This window comes from Acanthochromis polyacanthus, chromosome 13, assembly GCF_021347895.1.
Source record: "Acanthochromis polyacanthus isolate Apoly-LR-REF ecotype Palm Island chromosome 13, KAUST_Apoly_ChrSc, whole genome shotgun sequence".
NCBI classification, from domain to species: domain Eukaryota; kingdom Metazoa; phylum Chordata; class Actinopteri; family Pomacentridae; genus Acanthochromis; species Acanthochromis polyacanthus.
In genome coordinates this window covers 29,874,725-29,898,524 of record NC_067125.1, presented here as the reverse complement: position 1 = coordinate 29,898,524, position 23,800 = coordinate 29,874,725, and the positions used below count along the sequence as shown (strand labels likewise).

The 23,800-nt window shown below is 39.1% G+C and overlaps 2 protein-coding genes and 1 long non-coding RNA gene across 3 annotated transcripts; all 3 read left to right on the top strand.

The window, feature by feature from the left end:
- Window positions 1–383: 383 nt before the first annotated feature.
- LOC110955224 (testis-expressed protein 26) lies at window positions 384–4,170 on the top strand. Its single transcript, XM_051957720.1, has 7 exons — window positions 384–1,796; window positions 2,524–2,608; window positions 2,695–2,857; window positions 2,958–3,114; window positions 3,218–3,397; window positions 3,477–3,641; window positions 3,749–4,170. The coding sequence occupies exons 1-7, from the start codon at window positions 1,784–1,786 to the stop codon at window positions 3,880–3,882; spliced, it is 897 nt and encodes a 298-aa protein (XP_051813680.1). The 5' UTR covers window positions 384–1,783; the 3' UTR covers window positions 3,883–4,170.
- A 2,260-nt stretch (window positions 4,171–6,430) lies between these two features.
- LOC127536681 (uncharacterized) lies at window positions 6,431–7,244 on the top strand. Its single transcript, XR_007945777.1, has 3 exons — window positions 6,431–6,542; window positions 6,628–6,711; window positions 6,879–7,244. It is a non-coding gene; the product is annotated as an uncharacterized LOC127536681 (long non-coding RNA).
- A 196-nt stretch (window positions 7,245–7,440) lies between these two features.
- Window positions 7,441–23,505, top strand: wdr95 (WD40 repeat domain 95). The gene is made up of 24 exons (XM_022200159.2): window positions 7,441–7,696; window positions 8,411–8,496; window positions 8,625–8,717; window positions 8,803–8,848; window positions 8,934–8,980; window positions 10,749–10,866; window positions 11,053–11,122; window positions 11,571–11,811; window positions 11,905–12,010; window positions 12,521–12,672; window positions 12,947–13,049; window positions 13,183–13,289; window positions 13,369–13,448; window positions 13,540–13,594; window positions 13,686–13,731; window positions 14,123–14,182; window positions 17,868–18,030; window positions 18,131–18,220; window positions 18,293–18,351; window positions 19,033–19,165; window positions 19,284–19,323; window positions 19,712–19,800; window positions 20,985–21,169; window positions 21,464–23,505. Exons 1-24 carry the CDS (start codon window positions 7,460–7,462, stop codon window positions 21,470–21,472), a joined length of 2,415 nt encoding a protein of 804 aa, XP_022055851.2. The 5' UTR covers window positions 7,441–7,459; the 3' UTR covers window positions 21,473–23,505.
- Window positions 23,506–23,800: the final 295 nt, after the last annotated feature.

Here is a 23,800-nt window from a genome sequence, read left to right as displayed (position 1 = left end):
TTGTTCGTCTGTATATGTAGCCCTGTGACAGATTGGCGACCTGTCCAGGGTGTCCCCTGCCTTCGCCCGAGTCAGCTGAGATAGGCTCCAGCACCCCCCGTGACCCTAGTGAGGATAAAGCGGTGTATAGAGAATGGATGGATGGAAGGTTGAGAAGCTACAGTGTTATTTATGATATGAATTCCATCCATCCATTCTCTATACACTGCTTAATCCTCATTAGGGTCGCGGGGGGCTGGAGTTTATCCCAGCTGGACTTAGGATGAAGGCAGGGGACACCCTGGACAGGTCAGCAGTATATCATAGGGTTACAGACAAACAATCACAGTATTACCTTAACCTGAGCATGTTTCTGGAGTACCCGGAGAAAACCCACAAACGCACAGGGAGAGCATGCAATCTCCACCCAGAAAGATCCCAGGAAGACTAAAGTGCTAACCTCCAAGTCACTGTGCAGTACTGATATGAATTCACCTGAGTAATACAAAGATTTTGGTTAGAACCCTACAAAATTAGATAAAATACAAATTTACACAACTAAATTAGCAAGTTAGGTTAAAACCCAACCCCATTGTTAATTATTGAGATTTCCCAATGACAAATAAAACTGAGATCCTACAAAATTATACATGGAAAACCCAAACAACCCAAAGATTCTATGTGAGCAAGCATATTCAATTCAATTCAATTATGTTTTGTTTTTATAGTGCCAATTGTCTCAAGACGCTTTACAGAACCCGTATGCCTGAACCTATTTAACTATAACAATCTCATGAACAGGATAACCAAAATAAAGCGTATTGGCCAGATTAAAAAAGAGGTGGAACTGCAAAAACAAAACAGAAAGCCGAGACAACCCATCAATTAAAACCATAAGGGCAATAAAAAGAAACGAAGAGTGGACAGGACTAGAGCAGCTTTAGGAACAACTAAAAGCAATGGCAAAAAGGCAAGTGTTTAATTTTGAGTTGGAACAGCAAATGGTGGGACAGGGTTTATTATAACACAGGCAACTGTTCCAGAGACTGGGTACAGTAACTGAAAAAGCCCTGCTGCCTCTGGTTTTAGGGCACTGAAAGCACTGGCAAATAAGCTTTTGGGGGAAAAAAAATAAAAAATCTGGAGGATTTATTCTCTGAATTGTAAGATGTACAGCTATTGATATAAACATTCATATCTAGAAAATATTTGTATATTACAATGGAAGTTTTGTGAAATAAAAGAATGAGGGCAGAAGGAATTTAGCCTACTTTATATACAAACCATCCATAAATAGGAAGATTCCATGCTGTGTAAATAACATGTTTATCGGTGAAGCAACAAGTAAACTAACATCTGCTGTAACTGCAGTGGAGAAGGCTACAGGCTTTCTCTGTGAATATGAATTGGTATAGAATTAAATTACCCAAATAATTCTGTAAAAACTGGATTTAAGTGCAATACTTGAGTAAATGTGCTAAGTTACTTCCCCAACAGACATAAATAAGACATCTCTGTCGAGGCTAAATGTATAATGCAGCACCCCCTCCACTGAGGAGCTCAGAGCAGCCATTTAAATGTTCTGGTCTCCATAACCGTGGTGCCTGGAAACATGCTGCTGGTGTCAGCTCTGCTTCGGTACAGATAAAGCTAATACCTGAAAGTGAGGCTTTCTAAGTGGCGCTAGGATCCACAGTTGTCAGTTACACTTTTCAGTTAGCCGTCAGTGAAGTGAACTTTCATCTGGAAATGGAAATGGAGTGGATTCCAGCGCAGTGAAACACTAACAAAACAGCAGTCACCAATGGCAGCCAAAGGTAACGTTAAATCAAGGATATGCAAAAATACAACAAAACCTGCAAGGCTCTGTATTTTCTGACATTTCCATTACAACTCAATGTAATAAGCTAAATTTATCTTTTTATGTAGACATACTGTTTTGTATTTTTTTCAGTTTGGAATATTTGCACTGCATTAGTTAGACCTAAAGAGTCGCATTTTCGGATGATTATGCTCGTACTGAAATTGTCACCTACAGCAATGCCAATAATATTGTCAAAGTGTTGCATTTGATTCCCCCTGCAATGCCCTTTGGCCTCAGGGCAGTTTTGGTTCCTACCAGCTGTTGTTAGTGAGTGTAAGCAAGCATGTAATATCCACTGGGCTACAGACGGCATGTCCCCTTCACTTTCCAAAGTCCTGTTTTTGCCCCTTTCACTTCAGTGCATCAAGCATTTTTCAGTTAACAGAGTCACAAGAACTGAACAGCAGTGTAGTAAAAGACAGTATTTTGATTGTAGGATGCTACAGTAATGTAGCAGTTACATCTAAGATGATCAGAAAGTACATAAAAAGGAAACTAAAAATGTTTTTAAGTAGAGTTACAATGCACAGATTTACATAGTATTTTGAGCAGTTGTTATAGTTCCTTTACTATTTATAATGTAAAGTCTGATTTGAACCCTGAGCTAAGTGTGTTTACTTTTTGCAATATTTGCTAGATTTTTCAAAGGCAGGTTACAATCTAATGGTACTTTTTCACAGATAGCAAGCAGTGGTGGGATCCGTATGAAACATCTTATAAAACACAGTTCATCAACCAGCCAAACTCAGCTGCAGAGATTCTGCTGTAAGTTCTATTTATGGGATTAAGTTTGTGCAGGATTTGTGTGCTTGCCTGTGTGTAATTGTATTTCTATGTTGATGCATATTCAGGCGCCCAATGTCAACATCATTTATAGACTCCTATTCAAAGTCGGAACCTTTTGGTTCAACTGTATACAATAAGGACTTCTGCTGGAAGCCGGTCTGTAAACCTGAATGCATTCGCACAGGAACAGCCTCAGGACAGAGGAGAAACAACCCGCATCCCAGCCAGGTTGGTATTTAGGCCGAGTTAGCCTCCGTATTAAAAGGATGCCATGCTTGACCTCCCATAGTATATCGTAACCTTTAAATCAAGCTTTTTTCCCCTCAAGTCTTTCATGATGTGGAGGCTGCCGAGGGATGCTGCACGAAACTCTGAGTATGTTGCGTTTCCCTGGAAATGTCCCCCATCTGAGGGCATGATACGTAAAGCATTGACAGCGCAGTACTCCTCCACCTACACATGTGACTTCATGGGTTTGCCTCAAGGTATGACACATTTGTTGGGTCAGTCTTGTGTATATGAAAGCATGTCGCCATGGCTGCAAATCAAGCATTCTCTCTCGACAGCTTATTGAAACCTATTTGACAGGATATGAGGGCATCACTAAAGCAGAAGGACAACTTGCACGGCTGCACAGCAGGCGTCACATGCCACTCTCCGCTGACACTGAGATGAGAGCCAATTACCGCCTGCCAAAGCCTGAGCTGCTGGGAAATCTCCTTCACTACAGCTGCAAAAAAAATCCAAACCTGGCCTGCTGTGGTGTCGGTACTGTACCCTCAAAACACACTGTAGATGCATCACTTCCAGTCATTTCTATAAGCTGATCTTCCTCCATGTGTTACAGTTCCAACTGTTGTGCAAAGACACATCCACACTCAGAAGCAGAAGGGATCAGATGTGACAACCTATGACCGGTTTTGTGGAAAGAGAGTCGGTGATTTCACATCTGTGATAAATTCTCTGCTGCCCCAGGAGCTGCAGCAACTGCACAGAGTTTTACCTGAGGAGGGTTAGCATCCATTTGTTTCCTTGAATTTTTCAGCATTTTAACAGGTGGCTCACTGATTTTGATTTGAACAGACACGTAACATAGTTTTTGTGACTTTGACTTTGCAGAAAAGGAGGCAGTAAACTCAGTTTTGAGTAAAGAGGCTTGTCCAGACAATGGGGAGAAAATGAATAAACTTCCAGCAGTGGTGCGTAGGTCCTGCTCACCTGCGTGGATATCAAGCTGGCCAGGACCTCTCTAAACCTTTCTGATTATATTAGTTGTTTTATCTGTGTTTGTGTCTTTATGTGAAAAGAAAAGCAAAATGAATCCATTGTAAATGAAATGTGTTAGTCAGAATTTTTGAGTGTAACTTGTATGTTATGGTAATTAAACATCTGCACCCAGTTAGAAGAAATTTGTCTGTTTTTATGTTTCATAATTTCCTCATTCTGCCATCTGATGTTGCAGAAAAGCGTTGATGCCAATGCTTTTGTCTGCTTATAAAATAAACTATATTTTTGCATTTTCAATTATTGTCTTTTAAATCTTCCAGAGGGAATGTTAATCGTGTTTTGGTTCATTCCTTTCATAGCCAATAAAAATGTAAAAATTAACATTAAAGAGATAAATTGATAATTACTCCCACATTGGTGCAATTATTAACTACTCAAAGCACAATATAAACAGAACAATATCTTATTTGTTTTAAACAACATTTAACATGGTCTCTAAGATGCTTCTCGCTTTGTAAATGCAAGGTTTTGTTGTGAGTTCTGCAGTCTCAGTCATAGCTCTTGGTTTCTTAGTTACGACCTGCTCTGCATCAGGTGTAATGCTAGACTGAGTGTCAGGTACACTGTCTGATTAACGTCTGTCTGGAGGTTGGACTGAAAAAATGTCTCACACTTAAGTTGTTTTTTTGTAACCTTTGAGCTACAGAAATTAGCAAAAATGCCACTGGGGAAAAAGATTCGCTGGTCTTCAGCCTCAGGAAGATTAGAAACTGGACATGGGACCAGGTAACCTAATGTTTTTTTTTTTCATTTTTGCTCATCTTGCCACCATTGCTAAAGCATGTTTTTGTTAAATGTGTCTCCATTTTAAAAATAAGATGTGAATTTGTGTTTTTGTCCAGCCAAAGGAGACCATAAGTTAAGGCCTTGACTTGTGTCTCTGTCATGTAATCCTGCCTTGTGCAGAAAGTGTTTGCTGTTGTCATGGTGCTTCAGTTGCTGCTTTTACCATCACTGAGGTACCTTGTCATGCAGGAAGTTTGGTCACCAGAGCATTAGAATCACCTTTCTAATACTAAAAAGAGCTTTTTCAAATTCCTGCCTGTAACAGATTTGGCTACACTGACAAATACTCCAAACAATATTTACCCAGGGCAGTTATGTATTTAAAAAAACAGTGCATGTATTTAATCAAAATGTCAAATCCTCCAGCATCCTCTCTGAACTGAGCGGTACAATGGAGAGGACAGGAAACAGATCCAGGCCAGGATGTCGGGTTGAGAAAGCAGATGATTTCTCAGTACCAAGACGAGTGGGTGTCAACGAGGATATAAAAGAGCAACCTCAATGGTTGGTGCGAGAGCTGCTGAAACAGAACAGGTGGCGACACTCTGTCACACTCGGAGACACAGCTCAAACCATGAGTCAACAACACCACAATATTGATTCAGCTCACAGTCTCAAGGTACAGTTTTCAGAGAATTCATCAGAGGAGTTAATAAATGCCAACCACTCTATCTTTCCAGAAAAATGGCCTAGATGACTTAGTCAGAGATTTTTTTTGTTACCCCCCACCTATGAGGCTCTTTTGGCCTGAAGATGTCACTAGAGTGCTACAGTGCTAAACTTGCCACTTTAGGGACTCTTTCCAAAGTGCTTAGGCTCAACTGTAGCTGAGGCATATCTCACCAGTAGCAGAATGAATGTGAGGTGGTGCCAAAAATGCCATTTTAAATCAAGTTGATGATCAATTTACTTGCAGCCTGACAGCGAATTGGGCAGGACAATCTATCCTGGAGCCCGGGAATGGCCGTGTTTCAGGCCAGAGCAAAACAAACACACCAGCTGTGCCAGCTACTTAAAAGGTCTCCAGTAGATGCAAACTCTCAAGCTGACTGGAATGACAGAGCGATGTATGAGTCTGGTGCAAATGCAAGTTTGGGTTTTAGTTGCATATGTCAGTCACACTCTCCTGCTTAATGTAATGAGCAATGTGCCATCACAGATTAGGCAGAACAGGCTCAGGAGTTCAAAGTTATGCATCTCTAATAAAGGGATTTGGAAAGCAGTTGAAGTAATGTGAAACACTTTCCGTACTTCCATCACTCTGACTGATTAAACAATTATCTCCCCAATTCAGAGGATACCGTGGGGAAACCTCAGCTCTAGTTACATCCTTGAGGAATTAGGCTGTTTATCCCTGTTATTTATTAATGATAGATCAAAGGGAGTCATGGATCAAGGACCAGTTGCTAGGAAACCGTGGGAAAATTGAAGAAAGGTCATTAACACAGAGAGCGTGGCCTGTCATCTGGCCTTGTGTAGCATCTCAGAGATGAGACATAGCCAGTGGCGCTTGCGGTGGCCACTACAAATACTCAAGGGTGGAGCCGTCATCTTGTGTGCTAATAATGATGCAGTATTTACCACAAATACGCTGTCGACATCTCCTCTCTAACCCTGATTTATATTTTTAGCACTCAGACTTTGTGAACTGCCTGGTGAGTGGATTTGAGTGGATTAAAAAAATGGGAGGAGCATTTTTGCCAATCAAGCTTGATTACTGGTTTTAAATGATTCATAATCCTCCTGCATGATAGTAATTGTTACCATTGCCTCTCTCCCCTGTAAGATTGATGAGAGGATATCACTTGAAAACCTCCAGCAACTGAAACTAGCATTTGAGGTATAGTGTGAACTGTTTCTTTTGAGGACACACTGACAGCTCTGTTGTTCATTTCTGAGATCTGACTGTATTTTTCTTTATAAAGGAATTTGAAACGGGTGGCTTGAGATGCACTGATGTGAACAGTTTTGGACGTATAGTGAAGAAGTGTTTGGGTTTGCCTAACACAGTAAGACAGCATGACTTTTCTCTTCATATCTTTCTCTCAGATTGTCTGATTATCTGTGTGTTTTGTGACTCACTTTTCCTTTTGCAATTAAGGACAAGCCTTTTCAAATACCGGATTAGTTTAGAGAATTTGCCATTGTTCTTTATTCTTTTGTTTGAATTTCACAGACCAATGCTGAGATTCGAGGGTTATTTAAGAAGATTGATTATTCAGGCCAGGGAAGGATTTCATGGGTGAGATGAAATTCATATTTCTTATGAAGCATACAGGCTTTCTGTGCAAGAGTATTGTCTTAGTTGTAACACTTTCACATGCATGCTAACACCAGAAATCTACAACAAAAAATGTTAGGCCACCATGAAATGCAATAAGGTTATTTCAGTAACAGTAATTCATCCAGGATTTGTGGAGAAAGTGTTACTGGAACTGACCTGAACACAGTCATTTGGGCTTTTTCAGCCCTTCCAGTGCCAAGTTGACTGTACACTAACACATTTATCTTGTGCTGACGCAAAGGCAAAGTAATAGCTTATACTGGTAAATTTAATTTTGTAACATATTCCATGCATTTTTCTCTTTGATTGGTCATCGTTTTTTAAAGGTTGTGTGGTTTGTAAAACTGAAAAATGTGTCCTCGTGTAGTCGTTTGTACACTTGCATTCTAATAGATGTCTGGGTTCGCCTTGGAAGATGATTTGTTTTGGATAGCCACTATGAATGTGGCCATTTTCTACCACACTTTAATGTGATGCAGGGTCAGTTCTGCACGCACATGCTGCAGGAGTATAAAGAGAAGGAGGAAACGGCAAGACGCAGCAAGCAGGTGGCATTCATTTTACCAGCCACCATGAATGCCTCCGGTCACGGTATCCCTATCGTCAACATCCACTCAACCAGGGATGGCACCGTGGTAACAGTGCGGGAGGATGGGTTTGTTTCCCTCTGCAGCCCTGAACTTAAACCCCAGAAGACAAAAGACATGTTTGTATGTTTTCGCTCGTGCACATTTAACTCAAAACTTTCGTAGCCAGCTTCCCAGACATGGATTAAGCTTATTCCTAGACTAAAAGGAAAAACTCAATAAAGATCTCTATTGAAAAGGGATTTTAGTCTACAGGACTAATCCATGTCTGGCAAACTGAGCGTTGGTGTTAAAGATAATATATATTTCTTAGTGTCAGTCCTTCCCAAGAAAAGACCAAAACAAGCATAGTGTTGTACTTAAGGATTTTCTTATCATGTTTGTGACATCTTTTGAAAATGCCTTAGAATGCATAATAATTTAATTCATCAATAGACTGTAATTTCCTAAAAGAGGGGGCTTTGTACTTCTGTAGAAAAGTATGCGTTGAATTGGGGAGTGCATTATGTGGAAATTAGTGATTTTAGTGATTTGGTGCTGTTCTGAGCGTTTTACCAGCAGCAGGATGATGCATGAGGAATTGATTTAAAATAAATGAAAAGTTCTGCATTCATTGCTGTAAAGGAACAATAAGAAAGATACTCATATGCACATGAAAATATACAGTGCTGTTCTTGTTTTGTCAGACCTCACACTATATTCGATAAAATATGAAATCAGCAGTACAACTTGCAACCTCAGAAATTTGAACATGCTTTTCTGACAAAGATAAAGACATCTGCACATCAGTCTTTGTGAAAGTGTGAGCTTTAACTCTCTGAATGCTCATTTTAATAGAACGAAGGACCTGCAAATAGAAAGTCAAAGTGGGTGAGTGACTTCACGCTGATGGTGGAGTACAACAAGCTGGTGATCGCAACAGGGTAATAAGAAACAGTGGAATAAAATTACATAGAGGCAGCAGCATTATTTATATAGCATATTGATTACCCTTGTTAACTGCAGGTCCCACACTGTGCTAAGTCTGTTTATTGTTTGCTTTATTTTACAGAGACAGAGAGATCCAGCTTTACGAGCTTTCCACCTTGGAACCTTATTGTCAAATCAATGCCCTCAACACAATACCTTTGACTGTAGACTACAGGTCAGCCATCAAACTGCTTGACAACATCATCTTAGTAATGCTGCAATAATTCTCAACTTGTTAAGGTTTGTTTTTCTCCGCATAGCTACACCGGCTCTGATAAATGCTGTGTTCTGTATGGAGACACTGAAGTAAGCCCATCGGTGAAAACCTGATCCAATTAACAAACAATAATCATACGTACTGGGAAAGGTAATTTTTGTGCTTGTGTTTCAGGGATGTGTGACTATCATTTTAATATCCTCCGTTGGAGATACCCTCAGGTAATGTTGCTTTTCTAGAATCCCACTACATGTAATCTTATTTTACTTGTTCAATTAGCCATCATACAAACTGTAGGAGACACCATAGCAACATAGTATAAGCACATTCTAAAAGTGTTAGTATAATCATATCAGAAAATTTTGGACATCCTCTCTAGCAATATTCTGGCAGGCACTCAAACTAAATGATGAGATCTTTGATTCTGTACACAGTCAGGTGTAAACTCAGCTGCGCCTGAGGGAGACGTCAGATATCAGCTAATTAGATTTCAGTATTTTTTTGTTGCCTTCACAGATCATATTCTTGGCTGATCAAAATCACTTCATTAGTGAAAAGAAACAAGGACATTTTCTATGTTGAAAGTTTGGCATTCTCTACCAGCACCATTTTACAACAGCTGCTACATCAGAATCCAAATGGCCTAATTAGATGCATAATTTTACAATGCTGTACGTGAAAAGAAATCATTGCATTTATGCAATAACAGAACTATTTTGAATAAGATGAAGATGATCATTTCTTTTCTCTACTCCAACATGTGGGCTCGGCTAACATAATGAAATTTTCCATGCTTTTCTGTCATATAATAGACTCTTGATTATATTATAAAAATATCAAATACTGACCTTTAATATTAAGATATTAATAGCAGATGAGGACATGACTTTTTATTGTTAGTCACATTTCGGACTGAACTTTTGAATTTCTCATTTTGGCTCCTGACGATGTTTCTCCTCTCATCCAAAAGGTTTCCTCAGTTTTAACTGACTGATGAGGAGTCTCAGCTGTTTATTCTCACCACAAATCACATGGCTAATGGCCCGTTAGAGTGTAAATGGTTGTGAAACTACCAGGTGATGGATGACTCAAAGGTTTAATGGTAGTGAAACTGTGTGGTTAGGGATCTTAAGACCACATTATAAGTACCCGATAGGTGCTGTTGTAGACCCTCTCTAGACATGGCTTAGTTTAGAGATGTTTTATTTAAGCATACATATCTTTCTTCAGTTTTGTTTCAAACCATCTGTCTTGTGCATTTAGACTATGAACATTCCTGTCCTCAACGAAGTGTCCTTTATTCTTTAAATGCAGGTTGACTGCTGAGTCTTGTCCTGGTTCTCTTGTGCTTACTTGTAGAGCAGTTGTTTAGTCTCTTCTGCATATAGGTACAACATAGCTCAGCTTGTATTTGGGTGTTTTATCCTCAGGGTGAACCAATTTCTGTCTCTGAGTGCTGCTAGGTGTAAAGTGAAACACCTACATACTGGATGACAATGCTGTTATTGATAAAATTCAGGAGTTATTTTTATTTTAAGCAATGTTTTTATATTTCCACAGACCGCAAAAAACCTTGGGAATCCATTTGAGTCATATAGTACATATTACTTTTTCTAGTGAGTCAGTGCACAGTACCTAGCTTCAGTGACGTGTAGGTTACCGTATGACATCTGTGTTGTGACGAACACGATTCAAAATTAATCGTTTTCTCTTTTTTCAGTCAGATGTGGCAGCTTTCAGTACGGTTGACTCATGGTACAACTTTCACAGTGAGATTATGTAGTTATTTTCAGTCAGAACGCCCCCTTCCCAAAAAAGAAAAGTACTGCCACTTCAAATGTGCGGTGGAAAATTATACCTTTTCCTTTCATCCATTTCCTGCCAATCACATAATTATATGTGGTATCCTAGTACATATGTGATGCTGCATCTCAGAATAGATGCAGTTTCAGTTTTTCTGACGATGTATCTCCACTTCTCTATTTACAGATTATGGAATAAACTACCAAAGATTGAAAATATACCAACCATAGCAATAGACAATGCGGTGCTGTCTCTAAATGTGACATTTGTCAGATGGAAGGTCCATCAGGACTGGGTGACACAGGTGACATTTTGTCTTTATTCTTTATATAAACTTCCCTCACAAAGAAAGTATCTTTAAGTTCTGTCATGGGAAAACTTACAAATCTGCAGAAGCTGCATAACAATTAGTATTGCTCAATTATGTAATACTTAATTATAATGTACATAAATGATATCCTGACACACAAACTCTTTTCTCCAAATTTAGGCAAACTATTTTCCCAATTTTCAAGCTGTTGTCTCCTCATCAAATGAAGAATCTTCTTCTCTTGTTATAGGTAATTACTATTTATCTGATATCTGTGGCTTTTTGGCATGTGTTCAGCACAATAACAAACATTCCAAGATGCTTGTTGTTGTCATTTGGACTTATGATACAGAGCTACTCATCTCCTACACACACATGGTCTTTTGAAGAGGTGGTGAAAAAAGTATGAAATCCCTTTATTCTACAGTGTGCAGTAATTAAAGTCTGTGTTGAACATTAGGCTGCCTGGTTGGAGAGCTATGAGGAATGAGTCATGATGACTCATCTATCACAAATTCACCAATCAATGCCAGCGTGTGTGTGCGTGATCACCCTGTATGTGGGCATGTCCACTTGCCAGCTCGGTCATTTATTCACTTAATGACTTACCCTTGCTTCGAAAAACATGTTTTGATGGATGCTTGTACACACAGCCTTGTAATAAAATGCTTTCTGTATTTTTATTCCCCCTTCTTGAGGCTGCATACTGCCTTTAACTGATGCTGAGCAGCAACTGAATGAGATCAGGGAAGCCTGCTATGAGGGTAAAGCCAAGAACATCCAACTGTGCTGGACTCCACAGGTGCGGGCATCTTGTGATCAGACTGTCTTCAACATCTACAAAGGTGTCAAGACCTTTGACCTTTGTCAAAAGCACAGTTTGCTGGCCACTGGAGGCATGGACAGACTTATACGCTTGTGGAACCCCCATTTTACTGGGTCAGGAACCGGAATTCAGTGTGCTTTCTTTCAGACAAATTTGTTAAATTAAATAAACACCATCTCTTCTCCTGATTCTGTTTTTCTTTCTAGGAAACCAACCGGTGTTTTAAAAGGCCACGCTGCTCCCATCGTCTTCCTCTGCATCTCCTCAGAGGAGAGTCAGATCTTCTCTGTCTCCACAGACAACACCGTTAAAGTGATTTGTGATTCATTTTTATATCCCAAATGTTCCAGTATTCGTATAATTTTGCATTCATTAACCCCTGTGGGTATTTCTTTTGTAGTAATGGAATGTAACTAATTACTTTTCATCTTGGTTAAGTACTTTGCTCCTGGAAAATTTGACTTTACTTGTGATTTTCTGTGCTTTTTAATGCCGATCTTGCCTATTGCACCACATTCAGAAGATTTCTTTTTTGTCGACTACATTTATGTTGCTGCTATAGTTACAAATGCACTACATGATGCATTATTCCAGATTAAATTGCACACATTAATATCAACAATGATCTAGTAGTATAATGTAACATACTCCCATTTTCCATGATGCACACTTTTAATCTTCATAGCTGCAGTAAATATGACGGCTGATACAGTTCTTTAATGTATTTTATTGCTTTTACATGAAATAATTTATAGTGTGATGTTGCTACTTTTACAGAAGTAAATGATGTGAACATTTTTTTCCCCACTGTTTTCGTTTCAGATTTGGCACATTCAGGATCAGTGTTGTCTGTTTACAGCAGACCCTAAAGAGAGTGGGATCCACGGAGATATATCCACATGCTCCTATTCCCCTGCTATGAAATGTCTTTACATTGCCGCAGACTGTTTGGCTGTGCTCTCCCTGAAGCTAAGGTTGGCTGTCACAGCTTTGTGCTCTCTTCATCTTCATAGTTTCCAGTATGCACTGGAGATTTAAAAAAAAAAAAAAAAAAATTCCTCACGAGTTAATTTAAAGATGATGGTCTGAGAAATTCTAAAAGAAAAATGATCACGATGATGATTTTGAAGATTTCCTACAACCCACTTTAACTCGACTGATTTCTGGATTCATGTTCAGTGGTTGTGACTGCAGCTGACTAATATTAGTCCCTCTGTTATTTATTTGATCGTCTTTTTCCTTTGTCAGGCCGCGGCTTCACAGTCGTCTGATGGCCTCACATAATGAGCCTGTAATGTGTTGCGGCTTCAGTGAGGAGTTTCGTCAAGTTGTCAGTTGCACTGAGGGATCTGTGAGTAAATTTGCACTTTGTAGTTTGAAAATGACTCTGAAAGTGAATTCCAACTGTGTTAAAACAGGTGCATGACAGTTAGACTTTTTTCTACATACCAACTGTACAGCTAAGTCTAAGTGTTTCTGAACAGGTGGTGAAAGTCTGGGATTTTGACAGTGGGCAGCAGGTTTTTGAGTTTGGTGGAACACATGATCTGTCTTCCATTACATGCATGACCTTTGACCTCAAAGGTAGAAGGTACGGAACATGAAGTGGTTTCGCTTTTCATTAAACATATTAAACTTCATCACATGGCAATATTTTCTTGTGTCTGCAGACTCATCACAGGTGGAACAGACGGATGTTTAAAGATCTGGAACTTTAATAATGGCCAGTGCCTCAAGACACTAAAGAAGGGTGTGTAGTGTATTTTTTTATTACTCTCTTAGAATAAAAAGTTTGAAATACTTGAGCTACTGTGAAAATTAACTTTCTTTCTTTGCTGTAGACGGTGAACGTCATGAGGTGTGCGACTGTCTCTTCCTCAAAGTTCACAGGAAATCGTGAGTAATGATGTGATATTTGGCAAGTGTTCTTGGCTCTATATAAATCTGAATCTGTTCTGAGCTTGTGCAATTTACGGTATGTGTGCAGCTATGTGATGTCTGTCGGAAGAGCCCGGAGGATTGACATTTACTTGGTGAGTACAAAAGAAAAGATGTAATTCGAGGTATTATTTGTCAGTTGCTTTTCAGAAAATCCCTTTCCAATCATTTCTCCAATTCCTCCATCCTTCCATCATGTCACATCCCATTTGCATTTGTTTACATTGTCAATTCCAGCTGAACTCCATTCTGAAATAGAAGGAAAAAAAAGACTGACATGTCTGTCCTGAATTTCATTATGAAACCAATGAGACTGAGAAAGAGGTGTGCACGTTATCTTTACTCCATGGTGCATGGAAGAGGGACATTTCTTTCATTTCATTTTTGGGTTTTGTCCTGATATGATGCTTCCAAATATGATAAATATATTAGTATTGATGTATAAAATGTCTCCTCTTTGCTGATTGGTCATCTGTGTTTTGTCAGGACATACCTGAGGACTCTCATCATGTCCAGAAGCCGCAGCCTTCATGGCAGGATGATATGGTGATTATGAACAAAATCAGTTTTCAATTTGCTGTTTTAGAGTTTGTATTCCCTGTCACATTTATTTCATAAAGATTTGATGACAGCTGGAGAAACACCGCATGGATTCAATTGTTACTCTACTTCTGAAAAGCACAGATTTCCTTGCTGAAAGTGACACAGTGGGTCTTTCTTCTGGGAACTCAATGGGTGATCAGAAACACATCAGTCAAGTGCACATTGTGACTGACTCTGCAGCTGAATTACCACTTTTTTATGGCAAAAACAGTTATTTTTTAAAACATATTATTACGCTGTTATATCAAACATTAAATCAAATGGTAAAAAGGATCATCTTAAAAATTGTATCTGTTGTTGTTTATTAAATAATTCATAACTTAGCTTTAGTATGGACCCAATAATATGAATTTTGTGACAATATAATAACATTCCCATAAGGGGCTATTCTCCAGACTGAGTAGTTTTACTTTCAGTGTGTTAAGAACGTTTTGCTGTGCTTCTCTGTGTAATTTTAAATCCATGGTTTCTACCTGTGATGGAGATTATTTACAGTGAGCCATTGCTACTTCTACTTCAGTAAAGGAGCTAAATACTCTCACCTCTTGTGTTTTTAAATAAGTTAAAGGCAAATCTCAGATACATATTAGCCTGGGTTGGAAGTTTATGTATCAACTTATGTCTATCTGTGTAAGCAGATTGCTATATCCAGTACTGTGGTGCATTTGTTCATTGTTCCATATAGCTGGGGAGCAGCGCTGCTTGTTATCCACTCTTTGCCTTAGTCACTGTTGCACCTAAAAGGCTGTGAAGACAAAGCTTCCCTGCTGGTTCTGTGTTCATATTACACACACACAGAGACGACATTGTAGTTTAAAAGAGCCCAAAGAATCATTTTTGCTGACTGGCTGGAATGTTCAGAGAGCGATGGCTAACAAAGTCTCCCTGATCTCTGCCCTACTGTGCAGCATCGCCTGCAGAAAAATTTTAGCTCAAGCAGTGCGATGCACCATCTTCTTTCTCTCCCTTTTTATTTCCTTTTCTTCACTGTTGAATTTTTCTTCATCCCAAGTATTCATATTTGTATTTGTTCTTTATTTCCTTTCATAAGTGTCCACTGATAAAAGCATGAACTCATTTATTTAGTGGAGAATATACTTCAGTGCTAATGTCCTCACAGCACTTCTTTGTGTCAATGTCCCAGAGCAGCCAACCAGTCGTACTGAAATGTGAGGATAGTTTCATCTCTAATTCAGTCCAGAACACAAGATTTGTGCCCTTCAGCCTCACTGTCTTATAGTGTTTCTTCAGTAATAGTGTAGGTTTTGCACATGTTTTTGTGCAGAGGTCAGCATTGTCACCTCACAGCAAGGAGGCTCTGGGTTTGAACCTGCTGGTTGGCTGGGACTTATTTGTGTGGAGTTTGCATGGTCTCCCTGCATGGGTTTTCTGCAAGGTGCTCCAGCTTTCTGCTATAGTTGAAAGGTTAATTGGTGATCGTCAATTGACTGTAGGTGTGAGTGTGAGCATGTTTAGTTGTCTGTCTCTTTGTGATGGACTTGCTACCTGTTCACGATGTGCCCTGCATGTTGCAGTTTGACAGTGTCACCGTTTCGTGATCCAAGTCACGGGACACAGCTGCTTGATGTTCTCAGGTGATTTTTGTGGACTATGTTTTACATTTCGGTGGATATCTTAAACAAAGCAAAACAAAATGCTAATTTAACCTGATTGCCAAAGGTACAGTCACCAAAATGTGTTTTTTAACACCTAGGGGTGGATCAATAAGCAGGTCTCCAACTTAAGCAGCTCTGTCAGGTTGTGTTTTGGTCCTAAGGAGCCTGATGTTAATGTCAGCATGCTGACACATTCACAGAGAGTGTTAACATGCTGATGTTCAGCAGGTGGAATAGTGACTATGTCTGTCTAGTTTATTGTGTTAGCATGCTGACATGTTCCAATTAGCACTGAAGACAGGATAGCTGAGGATGATGAGTTCACAAATATTTGGTTATGAATCCAAGTAGAGGACAAATTAAGTGGCACAAGGGGAAATTCAGCATCATCATCACCATGGATATCTGCATCAGATTTCATGGCAATTAGTCTGTTAAAAGATTCTGCTTAAAAAATATTTTCTTTAGGCATTCCTACTAAGCAGCTGTGAGCTGCAAAATAACACAAACTGCTTTATAAACTCTTCACATTTAATCACCATTACAGATCAAGTGAAACCTCATTATGAGGTAACATTACCAAGTGCAGTAATTAGTTTTTCTTTCTTTGAAGGTGTATCACGCTCTCAAAGCTGCATAATCGGTCCCCCTAAAACATCAGAGAATAGATTAGATTTTCCCTGTATAATGCGGTGAAGTGATCTCTGACAGCAGGACACAGTTCTCTCCACATGAGCGGCAGGAGGGAAAGCTGATTCTCACTAATGCTGTATGATCCATTGGATGAGGTGACTCTCAGAGCCCTCTCAGCTCTTTCATTACGGCAGCAGGTTCCATTCACCCCCAAAGACGCCCATTAACAGAGCAGAAAGATTACATCAGAGTGGCCAAGAAGAAAAGTGACCCCTTTGATTATCTACAGAGGGCCCTCCTGAAATTGTTTTTCATTAATGGCCTCCAAGAGGAAGATCAATGGGTTGTTTTATATGTATTGCTTTCTTCCCTTTAAGCCAGTGAGCCTCGGGTTCACTGTGAATTTTTCTGTTCCTCCAGATGGTCAGTGTTGTGTTGCATCTCATTAAATTTTTAAAACATGACCCAGTTCAGCTGAATATTTCATTTTGGCATGAAATATAATATAAGTTCAAAAATGCCATCTGCTTTTCCTGATTTGGTTCATGGTGTGTACAGTTTCCTGTTGGCAGCTTCACTCCAAGCAAATCTTCTCGTTGAGTTCAGTGAGAAATAAGCACATAAAGAACAAGATGAATCACTTTGTATCAGTGTGAAGTAATGTCTGGCTTGTCTGCTTGCTCAGGGGTTTGACATCAAATCAGGTTCTAATCCATGTGTGACACACTCGGTTAGAATATTTTAAGCAAAATCAAGACTTCAGTGGAAACTGTTTGACATTCATACAAGGCTTGAAATGAGTGGAAATATTTTTCACCCAGATTCTGCTCAGCGTTTTTTAATGAGACTGCTTAGCCCTTCAGATTTTTCATTTCCATTTAGTTTCTGGTTAACAGACGGTGACCTTTCAGATATTCATTTATTCTGTAAGGTGTGCAACTCCTTGAAGATGGTAAGGTTAGAGAAATACTTTGACAATATGCTTATTCGCTCTCATGCTGAGCTAAATGAGAAGATGTCTGAAAAGTGTTGCTGGCTTTGTATGAAGCTCTCTTTCTCCTGTAATCTGTCTTGATACAAACATGAGCTGATCTCCTTAAAAGAAACAAAGAAACTGATTGCATTGACATGTGTTATTAGTACCATATGGCGTTATCTATTAGAAAATACTCTTTAGTTTTGCAAGAAGAGAGTTTCACTTTCCTGTAAAAGAGATAGACTTGAAGCTTCAGCAGATTTCTATAGTTACCTGAAATGCTCCAAAAAGTAAAACACTTTACCTTGTGCAAGCATAGACAGAAATTCAGCCATAATGAACTGCAATTCTTGGCATTAACAAATTCATAATACTGCAGTGCTCACAGATATTCTCTCCTCAGAAAAATGGCCACAAGGACGACATACTTTGTGTTGCACAGTGTCCCCCATCCCTCCTGGCCACCAGCAGCTACAATGGGGAGATTATAGTGTGGAACGTGATTTCTGGACGCGTACAGTGTCGACTTGTCAGCCCTCTCCCAGCCCAACACCAAAACGCTGAAGGTAATTTTAGGAGCCTCAAAGTGAATAAAGAATGTAATCTTGAAATCTCCTGTTAATATTAAACTTGCTCTTCTCAAAACACTGCATTTATCTTACATAGCACTGGATACAAGCGTTCCCAGCATCATTTTCCTGAAAAACTTGCAGCAGCTTTCCTTGACTACAGCTCTCCTGTCATCTGGGGCCAAAGGTCAGTATTATGAATAAACCTTCCACATCGCCTTTCTTTACAGTGTTAATTATGTATTTTCTCTTTTTAAAGGTTGTGTAAATCTCTGGAATGTGCTCAGTGAAGGAAAGTTTGTGAGCACCTTCAAAGCGGTGAGATATTTTGTTCCCCGGTTTTCCTTTTGGCAGTTGAGGAATATGACTTCTGTTTCTCTTGTCTCTAAAATAGCTGAATAAAGAATAAGATAAGATGTAGTTTCTTTGCTTAGCTTCATTTTTTAAGACCTAGCAGGTAAGTTCCTTGCAGCTATGTAATGCAAAGTAGGGACCCTTTACTTCTGGGAGATGGGTGAGCACCAGGGCATCTTAACAGTCCTCCACAAAACTGAAATCAAGCATGAGTGATGATTTCCAACCCAAACTCTTCTGAAGAGAGAATTCGTCTTTTTAGATTATATAAATCTTAATCTTAATACTTTCTGTAAATGACATGCAAAACCATCCAAAATCTAAATAATAGGCTTTGCATTCATGTCCCACCAGTGTTTAGTTTTGGCTCGCATATTTTCTTTTCTTCATGATTAGTTTTGATGGCTCATTGCCTGGCACATTTTGTGTTCTATCATGTATATACCAGATTATATTACTGAAGTCTGTCTGCAGTGAAGGTAACATTTAGTCACCACATGGGGGATAGCTGTTTGGCTATACTATGTCATTTTGTCCCTTTTAATATGTTCATTTCAGCCATTTCCAAATAATGACTATGAATAGACAGTGATACGTCTCAGTAAAAAGCTCTTTCTTTTTTTTTTTTGCGCTTGCACTTTTCAGTCTAAATTCCAACAAAAGATAACAAAAATGGCCAAAACAGACAAGGACACGCTGCTGTACGCTGCTGACAGAATTGGTTACATCTATGTTTACAGCACTGAGAAGTTTGCCCCTGAGCAAAAATCACCAAGAGGTTAGCTCCATTCTTTTACTGCTTTTTTCCTTTGATTAGAAATACAGCAAAACTGTGAAAGCATGCTGTTTATCAGAACATTCTGTGCCTGTTTTTTTTGTGTTTCTTTTTCATTTAGCTGAAAACGTCTGGCGAGCTCACACCAGCACAATTACCGGGTATGTCAAATACACAATGGTCTTCATTTTGGTCAGCCTCAAATTCATGTGATAACCATTATCAGGTAACTGTAGTAGTCAGCAATCAGGCTTGCTGTGTCTTCAGCTTTTAGTTAGTTGCACAGTTAACATAGGTGCATGCTTAGCAGATCGAATCAGTTTGAGGTGTCGGTGGCAGCAGAAACAACACAACTTTCCTCCACTGCAGTACACAAACAAAGTGTAGAAGAGACTGCGTGTGGGAAGGTCTTAGACAGATGATCAGTGTAGGTGAGATGCTGCCCGGGGTGCCTGTGCCATCAGACGTACCAGCAGAGTGGATGATTTAGAGTGTTCTGCCAGAAATGCCTTCTCCCATTTCATCCAGTGTCTCTTTATTCTGGTCCAGCTTGCAGGTTGTTGACAATGATCAAGTGCTGCTTACTTCGTCCACTGACCACACTGTGCGCCTGTGGAGTGCACAAGGAGAATTCATCGGTGGGTGTCGCTTTGCATACGTCAATGCCCTCATTCCAGACTTTATTAATGTTCCTTCAAACAGCATTAATGTTAATTAATTCAGTGTGACTGGCACGGCTGGACTGACCCACTAGGTGGCCCTGGAGTAAAAGTGAGCTGTAGCTGTCAGCTTCAAGTACCCATCAACTGCAGTTCACACTGCAAAGTACATGGCAGATTAATTATATTTTGCCTAGAGAGGCAGTAAACAACCACCACTCCTACACTACCTGGCGCCTGATTTTGCTCCTGCTTCTTGTGACAGTTACTTTCTTGTTTATAATACCGAGTCATTTAGAAATATGCCTGAGCAATAAAGATACAGCTACATTTCAACACAGGCATTGCACTCAGGCAGTTATGAAGCATTTGCTTAACAGCCATAACAGTTTGGTTACATTTATAATTTTCCTCAGTGTATCTTTCTAAAGAAAAAAAAGCATGTTTAAACAAACAGTGAGCCTGGGGATTTTAGGAGCTGGAGCCCTTGAAGGAACTTCAAGGTTTGATGGTAAGTAAAAACTGTGAACACATAGTCCTGAACATGACCCCTTGTAAAATTACAATCTGATGTTTTTAAATTCTGGTGATTGTACGGAGTAAGCAAACAAGATCCTACATGCAAATCTGTGAGCTTTAGAGGTGCTGGCAGATGAATTTATTTGACTTTGAAGAGCACATGGCTGTATGACTCTTAGTAATGATTTTCTAAATGCTTCCAAACACATAAGGACATGATGTGATCCCGCTTTGAGCCATGAACCTCATGTCTTGTACAAGATTATTGGCAGAAAGTCGATGTATTTTAATTTTTGTATAACATAATTTTTATTTGCAAAGATTTCTGATCTTTTTCTCTTTTTTTTTTTTTTTTTTTTACTGTTAATGACCTTCAATTTTGCCTATTGACAGAAATAAAAGTAAAATCATGCATTTGAAAAATATAACTCATTTATACAACTTGAAAAAAGATAAAATTTTTCTTTGGGGCTTTAAGAGGTGTGCTGCACAGTTGGGCACCTCTGCAGAGAAATGATTTCCAATGGATTCAGACACTGTGACATTTTAAGAAGCCACAGTTTTGACTGTGTCACATTCATTCAGCACCACGCCGGGCAAACTGGCAAAATATTAAAATCGAGAATTTTGGTCTCCGTCCACAGGGACCTTTGGGCAGCCCGAGAGCTGGAACGTCCACATCTCCTCATCCTGGATGCATCCTGGTGTCCCCTTTGAGGTTCTGATTGATCCTCTGAGTATGCCAGATAATGAAATTCTGAATGCAATAACATGTCACTCTGATGCCATGACTCCTGGCAGGGCTGAGGCTGATAGAGGGGAAGTAAAGGTGAGCTGCATTATTTTCCAAATGATTATCTGAGGTGTCTAAGATGTGCTCCTCTCTCTGCCTCATCTCCTTCCCAATGTTAAACTGAACTGAACTTCCTCCAGCACCCATCAATGACACAGACATTGAGAAACATTAAAAAGCGTATTTTTATCCAGAGGGATATGAAAATAGATGAGGCTGGGTTATAACCATTTCAACAGCAAAGACTACTGTACATATGCAATGCAAGTCTTACACTAGTTTAAAAAGGAGCAGATTTATATTTAGAGTGTGTCTTCTTTTGCATTTCAGACTTTGTGATGAAATTGTCAGGCATACTAACAAGCTGTATCGAACCACTGCGCTGTGGAAGGAGTTTGATACTGTGGAGCCACCAAACTCCAGCAAACCACCTGACCTCTCCCTCGCTGGCATTGATCCTTTCACAAGCAGCACCGAGGAACTGGAGTGAACTGAATAAGACCGAATTGTATTGATCACAGTTGGAAAACTGGGTCATTGCAGCATCCAATGTATTGCCAAGACAAGGAAAGACAAATAAAATAGAGTGAAATAAAAGCAAGAATTAAGGCTATATGTAACCATACACAGCTTTTCAACAGCAACGCCAGTGAAGTAAAACTATGGATGAGTGAAAGAGTTAAAACAGAAAATGTTACAATTGCTAAATTGATTTCATTAATCCAACAAATGCTAAACAAATGCTTCCAAGCAGGTTTATAGTTTATTATTTATTTATTTAGACAGGACAGTGCATTTTAATGTATGTACAATCTCATAAGGTTGCAGTAAATAAGCCGGATTTAACACAAAGCTAATGTCCATCCGTTGTCCCAAACATGAAAGAAAAACATACGGGATTACAGAGGTACACAAACAATATAGCAAAACAAAGACAATGATGACGAATTAATTCTGGCTGGGTTAAGCCTACCCTAAAGTGCTATTATTTCAGGAAAGTGCTTTCTAGGCAGAGCCTGTCATAAAGTGCTTATAGTTAAAGTGCGTGTATGAAGAAGCCTGCTGTTCCTCAAAATTCTGATTGCTCTCATTTCTAGTGTTAGCACTGACATAAAGCAAAGTAGGATGGTGTTGTGAAATTGTTATCATTGCACATGAACAACAGCTTTGAAATTTATGACTTCAGACTGCTGAGAGGAGCACATTTTGGTCTGCGACTTCAGAGAGCCAGTTTGCTTACTGACTTTCTACAAAAACTCGCAACGTGGAAAGAAATATAAAGAAACTACTCAAATATATTCTATATTATAATCTGGCTAAATATTTAATCTAACCATGTAGGTACGTTTAAAGATACTGAATTTCATATCTGTAAAGAAAATTGGGTAAAATCAACATGACTCCACAGTACCACAGAGAATTATCACATAACTCTGCAGTTCATCTGCCGTTTTCAACATCTTTTAGGTTTACATTCATTTTTTGGTCCATGTTTGTTGTGTGTAATGTTATTTTACACCTCTGCTATCCATAGTGGCCAAAAATGGCATCAGTTATTGAAGGTTTAAATGTGTGATAGCCCTGTTAAAAAATTCATTCATTTTCTTCTACATCTTCTTGAGGAAGTAACATTATTGAAGATATGACAGAATCTGAGGAAAATATGATTCCAGTGATAGCGGCTATAGTTTGCATAATACATTTTTTAATCTTATCTCGATGTAATATACGTGTAATAAATGCATTATTCATGGTCTTGCAAAGGTGCTCTGGCATGCTTTGTATTATTAACAAAATCCTCCATACTTTCAAATTTGTCAGCCTTATAATTTATTAACAATACAATTCAATATGAGACAATATAACAGATCAATATGATACTGAGGTTTGCCACTGATCAGACGCAGCATTAAAATCACTAACAGTGACTTTGATCATGCTGTTTCAATCCAGTGTCCCTCTGGGAAACCTTGGAATTCATGTGGATGCTACGTTTGACACATACCACTCACCTAAACATTGCTCCAGACAGCACCCAAGGATTCGTTGCGAAGGTTCTGATTTCAGACACCAGAGGATACCCCCAGAGGTCTAATGTTCATGCTCCATCAGCTCAGAGCTGTTTTAGTGGTGCTAGAGGACCTACAAAATATGAGGCAGGTGGTTTCAATGACAAGGAATGCAGACTTTGATCATAATTAATATGGGCAGTAATATTTAATACATGTAACAATGTTGAATATGAGTCTTACAGTTGTGCATTTTAGGTATGAGTAAGGAAAAAAGTGAGACGTATCAGTGCAGACGCAGCACTGTTTGAAAAAGCAAAATGAAGTGTGATATATTAAAAAAAATGAGGGAATGATGTGTACTGTATAGTGTGTGCATAAAATTGCATTTTGCACAGTCCATCAAGTAAATTGTCACCCTGGTGTTTATTTTTTGTTAGGCCACCGTTTAATGAAACAATATCCATGGAGATTCTGAAAACCTGCAATTCATCATCCTTTGTGCAACCTTCCCCTTGACACACACACACACACACACACACAGTCAAGTTTCCATGACCTCAGAGGACATTACATGGTCTTACATTCATTTCATGCTTCATTGCTCTAACCTTAACCATAACGACTAATCCTGATCTGTTGTCACCTTAAAATCTAA

Excerpts from the sequence above, each read along its gene's own strand:
- wdr95 (XM_022200159.2), top strand. The coding sequence starts at position 7,460 with ATGCAGGGTCAGTTCTGCACGCACATGCTGCAGGAGTATAAAGAGAAG. Across the intron at positions 8,849-8,933 it reads TTCTGTATGGAGACACTGAA|GGATGTGTGACTATCATTTT; the intron begins GTAAGCCCATCG and ends CTTGTGTTTCAG. Across the intron at positions 18,352-19,032 it reads TTGTGAGCACCTTCAAAGCG|TCTAAATTCCAACAAAAGAT; the intron begins GTGAGATATTTT and ends TGCACTTTTCAG.
- LOC110955224 (XM_051957720.1), top strand. Across the intron at positions 2,609-2,694 it reads TCAGCTGCAGAGATTCTGCT|GCGCCCAATGTCAACATCAT; the intron begins GTAAGTTCTATT and ends ATGCATATTCAG. Across the intron at positions 3,642-3,748 it reads CAGAGTTTTACCTGAGGAGG|AAAAGGAGGCAGTAAACTCA; the intron begins GTTAGCATCCAT and ends TTGACTTTGCAG.